Here is a 15,244-nt window from a genome sequence, read left to right as displayed (position 1 = left end):
TAGACAAAGGAGGAGAAAGAAGGAAGGAGGAGGAAGGCAACAAGAAAAATAAATCAGATAATGAATAGTGAAATATTTTTCACGCCATTCTCAATCGAATATCGGAAAATATCGTTATTTTCTTGAAAATATATATTCCAAAAGCTATTCCAGAAACGTAATATTTCCTTTTGTTTTCTTTTTGCACCTCCCTTTCGTCTTTTTAGTGGCTGGGAACTTCTTCTTTTTCTTTATGCAATAAATCATTTTGAGACCAATCTCGTAAACAGTTCAAATTCAAGACATAAATTTAACAATGGTTCTAGCTACATGCATATATCTTTCTTTTGATGTCTCAAAATTCAAAGGGGAAATATAGCCTAGGAAAGGAATACATTGAACATTGGTGGGCACTATGCCATTAACAATTTCATTTACTAATGTCATATCACCCTCAACATGCACTTAGCAGGAAAAGCTTAAACAATATAAAATGGAATTGCTAACATAGTTTTACGACATTGACAAGCAAAATAATATCATGATTATGATAACACGAGGTACTGCTAAAGAGCTGAGCAACACTAAATTACAAAATACATGATTTGCACTTACCATGTCGTTTTATGGACGGCTTGCTTGGACAAGCTTGAAACTGAAGAAAACAATATATATATTATTTTTTTGGTAAAGGTAATGATGTATATAGCTTTGAACCAACATTTACATAATTGGCTACTAGTAACTACTCAAAAGGAGAAACAAGCCAACTACAAGATGATTCTGCTTAAACAAGAAAGCAAGAACTTCGTGAGATCAACAAAGGATTGGACTGACTGATGTGGAGAACAGGCTTGTTATGCTCTTCTCAATCTCCTCCTCAACTCAACTGCCTTCACTACAATAATCACGTAGACCATGTCTGTTTTACGATCCACATAGTTGAAGTAGACGCGTCTCCAATTCTTCTTATACACCAAAACTCCAATAACTCCCCAAAACCCAGTTGCAAACCCAAGCATTATGACTATGTAGAACATCACCTTTTCAAGCTTACCTTCTTCATCGGGATCTTCTTCTGACACTCGAGGGGCCTCAACACTGGGGCATTTCTTTTGTAGATGATCGCCACAAAGTAGAGGGTTGTCTGCATAAATGGAAGGATCATCAAGGGTTTGGATTTGATTTCCTTTGGGAATTGGCCCCGTAAAGTTGTTGTGAGACAAGTTCAATTTGCTCAATGATTTAAACGCAGAAAAGCTTTGTGGGATTGTTCCTGAAAGGTGATTATTTGAAAGATCAAGTGACTCGAGCCATTTCATGTGTCCAATCATAGTTGGGATGCCTTCAGAAAGAAAGTTGCGAGATAAGTTCAAGCCTCGTAATTTGGAGAGCAAGGTAAGCTCTTCAGGGATTCGCCCAATCAATTCGTTGCTTGAGAGATCCAAATTGACCATAAGTCGTAGAGCGAGTGTTGTGTAGTCAAGGTCTATCCCCTTCACGACCTGCTCCACATGCAATATATACCAAATTGATGGATCGAGGGCAGCAGGCATCGAGTCATTCACGGAAGGTTCAGCCTCATAAGTAGGGGAAAGCGCATTGCCTTCATCTACGTTTTTGGGTAGTTTCATACCTGTCATATGGCCAAGACAATTTGGAATCCTTCCCGTTAGATTATTCACTACTAGGTCCAACATTCGCAATGCGGGGAGTGAGCATAGTTGTGAAGGAATACTGCCATTGAACATGTTTTCTCGTAGTCTTAGAATATTTAGAAACTGAAAGCTTGTTCCAAACCAATGTGGAACACTTCCAGAGATTTTGTTCTCACCAAGATCCAAAACTAGCAAGTTCCTGCAATAGTTCATAGTCACGGGAATTTCTCCCTGGAGACTGTTGTTGCTCAAGTATATTGATAGAAGCTGAGTTTGATTTACCAAAGAACTCGGTATGACTCCAGACAACTTGTTGGACGATAGATCAACGAGACTCAAAATGTTCGCCTTCCAACAATCAGGTATTTTGCCAACTAATTCATTCCTTTCAAGATGCAACTCATCCAAAAATTCCATCTCGCATAATGAGGTTGGTATTGGACCACTTAAGAGGTTATCATTCAGTTTCAAGGAACTTATATGAGGCATCGCTCGGGCAATATCTTGCGGAATAGGTTCTGAGATTAAGTTGTGAGAGAGATCTAAGTAGAACAATTTAGGATGAAATTTCGGCAGAGATCCATTTATTTGGTTGTAAGAGAGATCCAGGGAGTAGAATGACATGAGACCTAGCCAATCAGGGAGAGCTCCTATGATGGATGAGTTGGACAACACTATATTTTTTGCATTGACTTGCGTTTTTATCCATTGCGGAAATTCCTTTCTGAAATCGCAAGACATCATCACTATGTAAGACAGATCGAAGGGCGGTATCCAATCGGAATCCACCTTGAAAGTTAAAGAGTTGTTGCCGATATCTAAGTACTCTAGCTTCGAGAGGTTGGCGAAGTGGATTTCAGAAATTGTTCCTCTCAAGGAATTTCCTGAAAGATCTAACCAGTCAAGATCTTGAAGTTGCCCGAGACTTTGTGGAATGGTGCCATTTAGAAGATTGTTACTGAGATCTAAAGACCGTAAGACTTGCAATCTTCCTAATGCCTTTGGAATATTCCCTGTCAATTGATTATAAGAAAGAGAAAGTTGTTCCAAGCATAACCAACCGTATGATGACGGGATGGTTCCATGTAATTGATTAGATGATAGGTCAAGCCATGTCAAGTTTTTCAAGTGCACTAGCCAATCTGGCAAAGCTCCTCGGAGAAAATTATCACTTACATCCAATCGCTCCAAGTTTTTCCCGATAAGCCCCGAAGAATTTCCCTCAACTAAAAATAACTCATCATGAAGTTCGTTATCATGCAATGATAGTGACTCGAGGGATGGTTTGTTCCTTAAGAAAGAGAACAACCCTCCTTCAATGCTTTGCAAAAGATTCCATCCAAGATCGAGATCGACAAGACTTCTCAAGTTATCGAACCACCTTGGTACTGAAGAGTTGAAATGATTCCATGAAAGATCGAGATGCCGAAGAGAAGTTATGTTTTGAAATATAGCGCTCGGGATAGGACCTTCGAAAAAGTTCATTGAAAGATCAAGATGCCAAAGAGAAGTCATGTTTTGAAATATAGCGCACGGGATGGGACCTTTGATAAAACACCTTGAAAGAGCTAGGTGCCGCAGAGAAGTCATGTTTTGACACATAGTGCTGGGAATGGAACCTCTAAACATATTCCATGAAAGATCAAGGTGTTGGAGAGAAGCCGTGTTTTGGAATATAGTGCTTGAGATGGGACCTTGGAAAGAATTCGATGAAAGATCAAGGTGCCGAAGAGAAGTCATGTTTTGGAATATGGTGCTTGGGATGGGACCTTGGAAAAAATTCTCTGAAAGATCGAGGTACTGAAGATCAAGATGAGTAGGCAAGTGAAAGTCATAAAGCCCGCAATTTGATAGGCTTAAATGAGATAAGGATGGGAGTATATTGATCACCCGCATGGGGTTTCCATATTTAGTAAAATTCAGGCCGCTCATGTCAAGGTACTTTAATGCTTGAAGATGGGAAACCCATTGAAGGTCATCAACAACACCCACGTGAAAATAACTATGGAGATCGAGGACTTCCAACTGAGTGAGATTTCCCCATTCACTAGGAAAAGTTGCAAAACCAAAAGAGTCGGATAAATTAAGGTACCTCAATTGCTTCATCGAGCCGATATCATTGAGTATGTTCGCCTTTTTGAAATGGATCTTGCTCAACTCCAGGTAGCTCAAGTATCTCAAATTCAGCAAAGAAGAGTTCAATTCATTGGCTGTGAAAGAAATATGGCGAAATGGGAATTTGTATTCTGGCGTGATCTTGAGCATGACGACATGTCCATTTGCTCGGTCGCACTTTACTCCAGTCCATTGGCAACAATCTTCGTTGTTCCATGAAGAAAGGACGTGAGATGTGTTTGAGAGACTTTGTTTCAGCTGGAGTAAAGCATGCCTTTCGTCTTCAAAGCAAATTGAGGATGAGCTTCTATTTCTGCACAAGCATACACACGCATGGTCTAAAATCAACAACAGACTTACTAGTACAAGCACTCTTACACTATCATGTTCCGCCATGAATGATGACGATATTGAAAACAAAAGGTATATGGCACATGAACGCCACTCGATTAGGCTTCAACTTTTTGGCTTGGGTGTATTGTTCAAATTCTGACGATATTTAACTTATTGTCTATTGCTATAAGCCAAGCAATAGACAACAGGTTAACGAAGTCGTAGCTCGAAGATGTACGCACTTTGGCGGGGCTGGACTCAACAGCATTATTGTGGAGAAACTTCAGGTATGAACGAGTTTTGCAGTGCAAGACCCGCAAACACCAAGTAAAAGTCTTCAGGTCCTTGTCGTCATGCTATGCAACGACTTGGGTGTCTACATTCATCTGGTCGCATTTTCCTTTGCATGAGTGCAAATTCTAACACGGTTTTAAGTGCACCTAATTCAAACACTAGTCAAATGCTCATCATGGATTTTGAGTATGTATTCACATTTCTTTTAAAAAGTACATCTATGGGATGTTTATTATGAAGGAACGATGGACAATTACCAAGAGCATAAACTAAAATGCAATATAATATTAATCAATTCTTATAAATCTCTTTTGGATCGAAAGATTGCTCTCTTAAATTTTCCTATCGATATCAATTGTTCAATGGACGAAGACAAGACAGTAGGAGAATTTTAAGGGCCAGACAAATAGTGATATTTTACGAAATTATTGTCAACTATTTTAAAAATTTTAACTATTATATGAAAGCGTGGTTTGATAATAAATTTTTTTATTACTCCCTGTCGCAATCTTTTGAGATGAATGGCATCCCCGAGGTGTTTGGATGGATTATCTAGTGAACTTCTCTTGTGAGATGGACACTTGCGCTTGACACAAATTCTCTCAAGTCCTATCGGTCGCAACATTATCTACACTTGACTGATTATGACATTTATTCGTGCTTCAAAATTAGCAAGAACCTCACAAGTAAATTGTTAACTTAAAATGAGTGATATGAAGAACTTGAGGAATTTGGCTTTGATTAAGGTAGGATTTCAATAGAAAATGTAAGTTACTATGTGATGAAGCTTCCTTAGTCGGAAGAAAGAGAAAAGTCTTTCATCGGATTCATCATCTAATGTTGATCTGAGCAACACGTGTGCCCATGCTGATCCTTTGGCGAGAGCGCTAGTGACTACTACAGAAAACTTTAAAATCAACACGCGCAAAAGTCTGATCTTTCAAGTCTCTTGTTTCAATCGTGCTCTATTATTGTGCCGTGAATCTTGACTTGATAAAAACAGCTTTTCCCGCTTATTTAATAAGGTGATGACGATGTTAAGAATGACAAGTTCTTCTTGTACACATAGGTTGAAATCCATCTTTCAACCCTCATGAATATGGCAATTCTTTATTATTGCATTACGGGTGCATGGGTGACATTACCAACTTTCTCTCATCTTATATGGGAATCTAAATCTTATCAATAATCCGTCTCATTAGGCTTACTTTGCATGGGAGATAGATTATATATGGATTAGTTTCAGCAATGATAATTTAGCTAAATGCAAAGAGCAAGTGACCAAACAGAGTTGTGTATTAATGTGAGTGTAGTTTTGTTTATGCACTTTCCACGACCCTCCTGTGATCTCATCTATCTTATACTTCCTGGAAAATGTAACCATTATCACTGTGGATTTCGATTGAAATGGGAAGTTATATGTTTCTTTCGATAGAAGTCTGGTAAATTGAAAGTCTACAAATAACTCACAGTCAACTCAACGATTATTGCTCCACATTTCAATTGGAAAATTTAGAATGGGAAGTCACATGTTCTTTCAATCAAAGTTTCCACATATAACTCCAAGTCAACTCGACTTGTCGCTCATGGCATGGTCTATTGATCTCATCCTCAGAGCTGGTCCAGGAGTGCAAGTAGCCCACGCCTCACTATCATTGTTGTGAGTCAGGACCACCAACACTTTGGTTAGGCTGGACCCACGGCATTATCGTGGAAAAACTTAAGGTATGGCCAAGTTTCGCAGTGCAAAACCCGCAAGCACCAAATCAAAAAGTCTTGAGGTCCATGTCGTCATGCTATGCAAAGACTGGGGTCTGTCTAAATTCATCTGGCTGTATTTTCCTTTGTATGATGCAAATTCTAGCAGGGTTTGAAGTACGCCTAATTCTGCCACTACTCAAATGCTCATAATGGATTTTGAGTACGTATTCACATTTCTTTTCAAAAGTGCGCCTTTGGGATGTTTATCATGAAGGAACGATGAAAATTTGTAGTACAATATTAACCGATTCTTGTGAATCTCTTTTGGGAAGAAAGACCACTCTCTTGAATTTTCCTATTGATATCAATTGTTCACTAGAGGATGACAAGACAGTAGAAGAATTTTAAGAGCCGGACAAATGGTGATATTTTACAAGATCATTGTCAATTGTTATACAAATTTAAACTATTAAATCAAAGTGTGGTTTAATAACTAAATATTCTATTACTCTCTATTGCGACCCTTTAGAGATGAACGACATCCCTGAGGCGTTTGGATGGATTATCAAGTAAACCTCTCTTGTGAGATAGGCACTCACACTTGACATGAGCTCTCCCAAGCCCTATTAGTCGCAACATTATTTACACTTGATTGGTTATGACATTTATTATTGCTTTAAAATTAGCAAGAACCTCACAAATAAATTGAAGTTAAACTTAAAATGAGTGATATGAAGAAATTGAGGAATCTGGCTATGATTAAAGTAGGATTTCACCGGAAAAATATAAGTTGCTATATGATGAAGCTTCCCTAGTCGGAAGAAAGAGATAAGTCTTTAATTGGATTCGTCATCTAATGTTGGTCCTTTGTTGACTCCACTGGTGACTACTACAAAAAAACCTTTGCAATTAAGTCTTTCAAGTTTCTTGCTCCAACCGTGCTCTATTATTGTGTTGGGGCTCTTCATTTGATAAAAATGGCTTTTCTCACTTATTTATTAAGATGATGACGATGTAGAGAATGATGAGCTCTTGTTGTACATTTTGGTTGAAATCCATTTTTCAATCCTTGTGAAAACGGTAACTCTCTATTGTTGTATTACGGGTGTTGTTCCATTGATTCTTAGAAACTCACGCCAATGATGACGGCATCGAATAGCTAATGTGATCCTTTAGCCTAGATAACAAGAGTCAAACCCTCAAAATGCATCTCATTTGGTAACGATTTAATTTGTTAACGATTTACTGATGTGTAAGTGACATTACCAACTTTTTATCATCTTATATGGGACTTTTGATCTTATAACTAATCCATCTCATGAGAAGTACTTCACATGGGAGATGGATTATTTGTTAGATTAGATGTGGACTAATTTCAGCGATGATGATTCAGCAAAAGTCTGAAGAGCAAGTGATCAAGCAGAGTTGTGTAATCACACAAGTGTAGATTTGTTTCTACACTTTCCACGGGTCCCTTGTTATCTAGTCTATCTTATGAGTCAAGGAAAATGTATCCATCATCACCGTGGATTCCATTTATAAAAATAGAATGGGAAGTTACATGCTTCTTTCAATTGATGCTTGGTAAATCGAAAGTCTACGAATAACTCCCGGTCAATCAACGATCATCACTCGTTGCATGGTCTCTTATATCTCATCGTCACTATAGTACAACTTCAAGTTGAAACGTAGCAAGTGCTTGGCTATTTCCCCCCGCTATAAGCCAAGCAATAGGTGACACGTTGACGAAGTCGTAGCACCAACGGCATTATTGTGGAGGCAAGTTTTTGCAGTGCTAGACCCGCAAGCACCAAGTCAAAGTCTTGAGGTCCTTTCAATAAATGCAAATTCTGAAGTATGTCTAATCAGCCACCCACTCAAATACTCATCATCGAGACTTGGTTACGTAAATTTTATCTATAGTACGTTATCGGCACCCTTCCTCCTTTGATAAAACGGTGTTTCATGTAATATTTTCTAACGTTCATCCCTAAACATGCAAAACTACATGACCACACATAAAGACGCAAGCAATAAAATGAAATCAGTCATAACAAAAAAAATAAATGGCTGAAATGATAAGACCCTAAGCCAAATCTGGCAACATTATTCAACGTCATATTATAAAAGCCCTGGGACACGACCTCGTCAACTATACATGAAAGGAGAGTGAATATGCAAATGTGATATGCTATGTAAATAATGTACTAAACAACGTATATTCTTAAAATGAGCTAATCGACATGGAAATATTTAACATTGTGCAATAAAAAATGCAATGTAATCATAAATCTAAATTTCATTAAATGCACCCCTAGGCATATTTCTGTAAATTGTTTAATGAACATCCAATCAAAAATTACTAGCAAGCAATACATAATTTTTATCTTTTCCCATTTATGACATACGACCTATCGAAAATAAACATGCAAATATAGCAATTAAAAGAAACTTCAATTCATGGGAAGTCCCAATTTTTCTAAGATGGGAATTGGGTGCATAGGAATGTCATGTAAAGCATATGTAATAAGATAGCATGATGCAAAGTCTTACATGGGCATGACATGAGCAACTACTTACGAATGAAAATGAATTCTCCACACATGCGGTGGGATAACCTAAGCCGTAATCAATGAAGCTTGAAGAGAGTATATGAAGTTGGAATATGCAACTCTTGATTATTAACGAAAGGAGGTTCATATAAATGGTGGTCAAGATTTACGAAAGAGTAATTTTTGCAGAATTATAAGAATTTGCTTTTAACTAAGAGTGCAAGTGCAACAAAACAAAAGGCCTCTTGTGATATGAGCAAGCTCGAATTCATCTGTACATTCCTATGCATCTCTCTCTATTCCCCCTAGTTTTCAACAATATACAGAACTCTCTAACACCGATCCATTTTATGTGTGGGAAGATATCTGCAACACCAGTCAAAAAGAAAATGGAAACATTTCTGCTAAAAGAAGCTTCTCTCACAGGACGATGGCAGACAAGAAACACCTTTGCCCGATGCCTCTCACAGATGTTTCACGCCAACTTTGGCCCTCCTTGTAACATTCAACCTGTGACAATACCAATGGAGGCATAAGCTAAACGATGCCCCAAAAGTAAATCGGATGAGCAGTTGGTTGACAAATTTTGAGGACTCAGGGTCAATCCAACGCCTGGCTGAAAATTATACATGAATCATGACATACAAAATAGAGGGAGGCAGAAAACTCACTGTGTCTACGATGCCTTCATCGGCCTTTACACCTCCAATCACATATATCGACTCATTAAGGACAGCGGCGGCAGAATACCCTCTAGCACAATTCATTGGTTCCCCAGCCATCCAGCAATCCAGGCGTGGATCATACACTTCAACACTCGGAACCATTGAATTTCCATCAAAACCACCCAAGGCATATCTATTGTAGGAGTACAGATAAGACACAACGCTCAAGAAAACTGAAACTCGAAGTTTAGCAGAGTACAGTAAAGCTAGCTTTAATTAATTTACAGTTGAAACAACAACCAGCTAAATGAACAACTGGAAAAAAAAACTAATTTTGCAGTTCTGTCCTTTAGTCATGTTAGCCGAACGGAAGAAGAAGGGAGACTACAAGGAATTTGTTTATTAGACTTACATTGTGAAAATACTTAATACACAAGAAGCACAGACGTGAAACAGTATCATGTCCAGGTCAAGGGAGAATACGACATGCTTTTCCAGCATCTATGGGCAAATATCATCAAATAAAATTGAACAGCTGGCATCAAAAGGAACATACGGGTATACTTACAGCTTTTCATTCAGCGAGACCAGTGAATGGCAGCCCCTCTTTGTGGTCAAGCTTCCAATTTTGGCCCAAGAATGTTCTCTTGGGTCAAATCTTTCAGCCGAACTGAAATAAATCAGCAGAGGAAAAATTACCAACTCTCTGCTGTAGCTAACTCTGATGTAAAAGATTTCATATGCCATGCAAGAAATATATAGATTCTTCTCCTTTATTGAGGAGTATTAGGTCTACAAGGGTATTTTGAAGTTCCAGATATGTAAGAGATATGGACATAAAAATAACTTGCATTTCACCAGTAAAGGTTTCTTAGGGTAAAATTGCAAAAGCACTAGTGTTCATATGAGGAATGACACTGCCATTTTCCATCAGCTGCAACAACATATGAAGGGTTAATCACACGCCAGATACTTTCACAGGTTGCACAGCAGTTGACAAGAATGCCCCCAGAAAAGTAAATCAACTCATGTACTCGGTTTATCAGGAAAAAGGATAACAGTCAGTCAAGAGAGTCACAAGAATGATCGACCACTTCAAATCACAAAATAAAAGGTTGATGAAAAATTCGTCTCTTACTTAAGATAATTATTGCCGTCAAAGCCACCAGTAGCATATATTGCCCCATTAAGCTCCACTGCAGCAAGAGCAAATCGCTGGGAGAAAAGGAGAAGCACGCCCAAAAAGTAATTATCAAGTATTTAGTGAGTAAAGCAAAATACAAAACAGCATTGAAAAGGACATGTGAGAATTGACTAATGCTTAATAGTAAAGAGAGGGAAAGGAAGTTCATTTTCCTATCAGAAACAAGAAGATTGCCGGAGAAGAGATTCGATAGGGTAAAATTTGTACTCAAATTCCTCTTTTTCATTAGTGATGGGAATCCTATTAAAGTACCAGTTGTCCTTTCCACAACTAGAAACAAATGACCACCAGGCACATGGCAGTGAATTCATTAGAAACAACTTACTTAGATTACACAGACTCATCCCAGGGTCGATATTAGAAATCAAAACATGGCACTACCTTATCGTACTAAACCCTCAAATCAACTTCATATAATATCTATCAGAAAAATTACCAAATCAGTCTTATACCTATAGGGCAAATGTCAACTCAATCATAATCCTTTCAATTTGCAACTACAGTCCTCGCTAACGTGCCATGTAGGACGGCCGGCAATAGTTGACTATCACCTCAACATTTTTTAGCAAAAATTGGCCTGAAGGACTATATTGAAATATCCCGTAAAGATTTAGGACTAAATTTGCAAAATTGAAAGGATTATGACTAAATTTTGCATTATAACTTTTTACTGCAAGGAAAAAAAAGTACTCCATTTAGAGCACTCTGTTGGTGGCACTCTTTGACTAATTGATCATATTCCATAATCTGTCTTTTGTAGCTTCACCAGACAACTTTAAAAGCACAAACAAGCTAGGTACTATACCTTTTGTAGCATTGACCGTGTGCAGATCCACTTGCCGATGTCAAAGTCAAGCATCTCAACATCTGAAAGGCAATCTGGTCCATTCCCGCCTCCAAGAGCAAAAGTTTTCCCCTAAAGCTGCTCCAGCCAGACTTCCTTTTTTAGCATTCAATGATGGTTGCACGGTCCATTTATTTTCAGCTAAACTGTATGATTCGACTGTGCAGAAAGATAGTCATCACATTAGGATACCAGGATTACAACGGCAATGGAGATTAGAAAGACACTGATTCTAGTACCTGTGTCATACCAGGATTCCCCATCTCCACCACCAAACACAAAGAGATCTTCTTTAAACTTTGCAACAGATGCATATGCACGGATAAAGTTCATCGGGGTAAGAGACTTTACTACATTGTGAGAAGGAAATAGGAATATACGGCAGATAACCATGATGAACCATCGTATCCTCCAACAATAATGATGGAATTCTTAAAATCAAGATCAGTTCCAATTCCTCAGAAGATTGGATTTCCTCAGGAACAGCATTATGCGATGAAGATTTCAACAAAGAGTCCAACAAGTTACAGTGATCTCTCAGATAACAAATTTCGTTTTCTGCCCAAACCTGAACCAAAAATACAGTGAATGATGCGACAAAACATGTAAAAAATAAGAAAAGAAACTACACAAACTGTGACCCAACAAAAAAAACATAGGAGAAACACACATGTTTTGTGCACAACAGAGTCAGTGAATCTAAGAGTGCCTCAAAAAAAAGTCACCCGAGGCTATCTATGAAAGGAAGACCAGTATCAATGCACCCAAAAAAAAAAAAAATCCTAATTCCATCCCTAAGCTAGAGCAATGCAAGAATACTCTCTGGTATAACTATAATGGTAACGTAGCAGGAGATATCATTACTCAACATAGAGTTTACAGCTAACCATGTGAAACTCAACCTAACCTATATTTTCCTTCACTAAGGAATTAGAGAGGGTTTCCTTAGGGACAAAATTTCCTTTCAAGTATGACCTTTAAAAGCAGCACAAGGAAAGGTATAGATGCAACAAATTATACCCTGAAAATGTTTTCAGTTTGCCTTTCAACCCTGTCTCAAATGACTTAATAGGTTAGTGAAAAACATTGCATAAATTCGAAAGGTTTTACGTGCAACATCTTGTAGCACTGGGCCTATAAGAGTATATGGGATACTTAAAATCCAATAAAATAGTCAACCCTTTCAAACCCAATGGCAGAAGAATCCCCAAAAACAAATCAATAAGTGATTCTAAGCTTAGAGCTAATAAATGAAACGAAGAGGAAAAAAGTATGAACAAAGCTTCATAGTACCAGCTTCTGCTCCAAATCAATCATCTTTTGAGTTTGTTCCTTCTTAAAGACCTTGAGCTCTCCCAATTCTTCAATCAACTACACATAGAGAGGCATCATATAGAATGTTCAGGGAGCATGAGCAGAAGGAAGATTACTAATTATTTTTGCTTGAGATGCTACCTGGGCAATGATATCAGAAGAGGAATGAAGATCCTGTAATTTCTTCTCTTCTAGGTCAACATAGGAATGAAAATCCTGTAATTTCTTGTCCACAGGTGCCTCAATAAAGCTGTTTTCTTCAGATTTTATGCCCTCAGTACTTGAACTACCTTCAGAATAATGATTCAAATGTAAATCATGATATTCCTGGCTAAGAGCCAAATCTTTGAGTTTCGTAATTATTGAATCTTTCTCATCTCCTCCATCTTGCTGCATACCTGCATGACCTTCAAATAGCTGATCATCTACTTCAAAAGAAAGGGAAGGATCTGCAGAATCAGATCTCCCACTTGAGTGCTCAAGTTTTTCCATTGAAGTAAAATGCTTCATTTTTTCCCATTCTCCTCTTGTTTCCTCAGAGAGAAGAGGTTGTGAAAGTGTTCTCTTCTGGATTATAGACTGGGGAACTGATGGAGCGATGGCTAAAGATGCAAATAGGGATATCAATTTACTTGTTTGAGCATGGTCCAATTCAAACCAGAAATGGTTGCTTGTATGGTAATTGTCCGCAATTATTCGCTTGAACTGATCTTCCGGCAGCGGTTGGCATTGCATCCTGATATGAATTTGAACCTTATTGGACAACCAATCAACTCAAAATCATACATTCAGCAATGAAAACTAAGAGACAATACATAACGTGTTGGCCAAATAGATAAGAGATACCTGTGCCGGATATGGAGTCTTCTCTAAAACATCAGTGCTAAAACAATAAGGATCGATATTCATCTGACCACGGCTTGCAGCCTCAAAATTCCATGAAGTTTTCTGTCTGAGTAGTTGAATAAAAACAGTGGCAAGCCCGGTTCAATATGGTTGACATAAGCAATGTGCGAAGATGGTAAGCCTGTTGATAACATCTCTCATGAGTTTTCATACTTCAAATAAAACCAGTGCAAGTTAAAACAAGGAAGCATACGGCGATGATGGATCAAGCAAAAAGAAGAAGAACAAACTCCATTGTGCATGTTCAACTATTCTACAACCTCAACCAAACGATAAGTAAACGAAAAACTATGAAAGTTATAAGTGCTGTGCCAATAAATCAAACATGAACCACCAATAACTCACCAAATATTTGTTTGAATAGGCATTCCTTCATTGTGTTGTCCTTGCAACCAAAGATTACACCGCCAAGATTATTCTTCCCCAAGTTTCTGTGAGCTAAAACACCACTTGGGATATTTTGAGGAAAAGTTGTGTTCCCAAAGTAGGTGTCCCCATTCTTTATCGTCCCCATCCTGTTAGAAATTCCCATCAAATATATATCACGTAACCAAAAAAAAAAGAAAACAAGTATTTGTACTTTGAGACTGCCCTCTTCATTGGATGAAGTTGAAGGTGAAGATCTAAACAAGCCAAGCCAACCATTCAGAAGCACATTCAATAGTATGCAAAGGACCAAAGCTCGACAGCAAACGTTTAATCAGTCATCTCAAGATCGAGACAACCAAAGAATTGCAAAATGATACGGTGCATGCGTAAAACAATACAAGATACCGTAGCCGCACGCGAGCACCCTCCAACGATGATAGGAAAACAGAGCATTGAGCTCAAGTCCAACAACCAAACGGTTTTCAGTGTTCCCCACCTACGTCCACAAAGCACAACCTCGCAGACCCGACAGATTTACAGCCCCTGTGTCGAACGATTGACTTCGCCATTCCAAAAATACATCCACCGAGCACCAAGACTCAATCCTATTCCTACACACACACTGAATAAACACTACCAACACCTTCAAATTCAACCCGACCAGCGATGTTCCAATGCCGGGTCCTATCGACAATTCAACAGCGAACAAAGATTGATGTCGGGCAGAAGGCGGGAAACGAGGAACGTTCGGCGCTCGAACCGAACGAAATCGCACACGCGATGATGGCAACGCAAGAACGGCCAATCTACCGAGCCCAAGAGCACAACGAGAATCCTCCTCGCGCCCGTCGAAACCCAAAGAGAAAAGCCGGAAAAAATCGAAACTTTACAGCAGCCGAGCTCGCGGAACGGATTCCGGCGGGGCGAGACCGGCAGCACGAGAACCCAAACAACACAGGAAATGAAAGGGTACCCGGCGGCAGGGGAAGCGGGGAAACGGCGGCGGCGGCGGGCGGCGGCGGCGGGTGGTGGTGGGGGGAGGTGGCGATGGAGACTTGGTGGGGAAGCAAAGGTTTAAGTAGTAATGGCGGATGCTGTTACGGAATCGAATCCTTCATGAGGGGGTTTATGGAGGATGCATGTCTAGAGAGAGTAGAGAGAGAAAGTAGAAGCAATTAAAGCATGTTCCATTGGAGGAGCTTCTCTTCTTTTCTGGTTGGATGGATCAAAAGATATTTGTGATTATAGTATGTATGTTTATGCTTTCATTTTCTCACAAATATATATAAGTCTAGTGTAATGGTAGAGGA

General features: G+C 38.8%; 1 protein-coding gene and 1 pseudogene across 1 annotated transcript; both read right to left on the bottom strand.

Moving 5' to 3' along the window:
* Positions 1–635: 635 nt before the first annotated feature.
* Positions 636–4,371, bottom strand: LOC120291522 (receptor-like protein EIX1). The gene is made up of 2 exons (XM_039309041.1): positions 4,131–4,371; positions 636–4,033 (listed from the first exon to the last, which is right to left on the bottom strand). The coding sequence occupies exon 2, from the start codon at positions 3,900–3,902 to the stop codon at positions 837–839; it is 3,066 nt and encodes a 1,021-aa protein (XP_039164975.1). The 5' UTR covers positions 3,903–4,033; positions 4,131–4,371; the 3' UTR covers positions 636–836.
* A 4,390-nt stretch (positions 4,372–8,761) lies between these two features.
* LOC120286039 lies at positions 8,762–15,040 on the bottom strand (annotated as a pseudogene).
* Positions 15,041–15,244: the final 204 nt, after the last annotated feature.

The sequence above is a fragment of the Eucalyptus grandis genome, chromosome 1 (assembly GCF_016545825.1).
Source record: "Eucalyptus grandis isolate ANBG69807.140 chromosome 1, ASM1654582v1, whole genome shotgun sequence".
Lineage (NCBI taxonomy): Eukaryota > Viridiplantae > Streptophyta > Magnoliopsida > Myrtales > Myrtaceae > Eucalyptus > Eucalyptus grandis.
This window is presented reverse-complemented; position numbering and strand designations above follow the sequence as displayed.

What these genes read in the sequence shown, in the direction of transcription:
- LOC120291522 (XM_039309041.1), bottom strand. Translation starts at nt 3,902, where the DNA reads ATGCTCAAGATCACGCCAGAATACAAATTCCCATTTCGCCATATTTCT.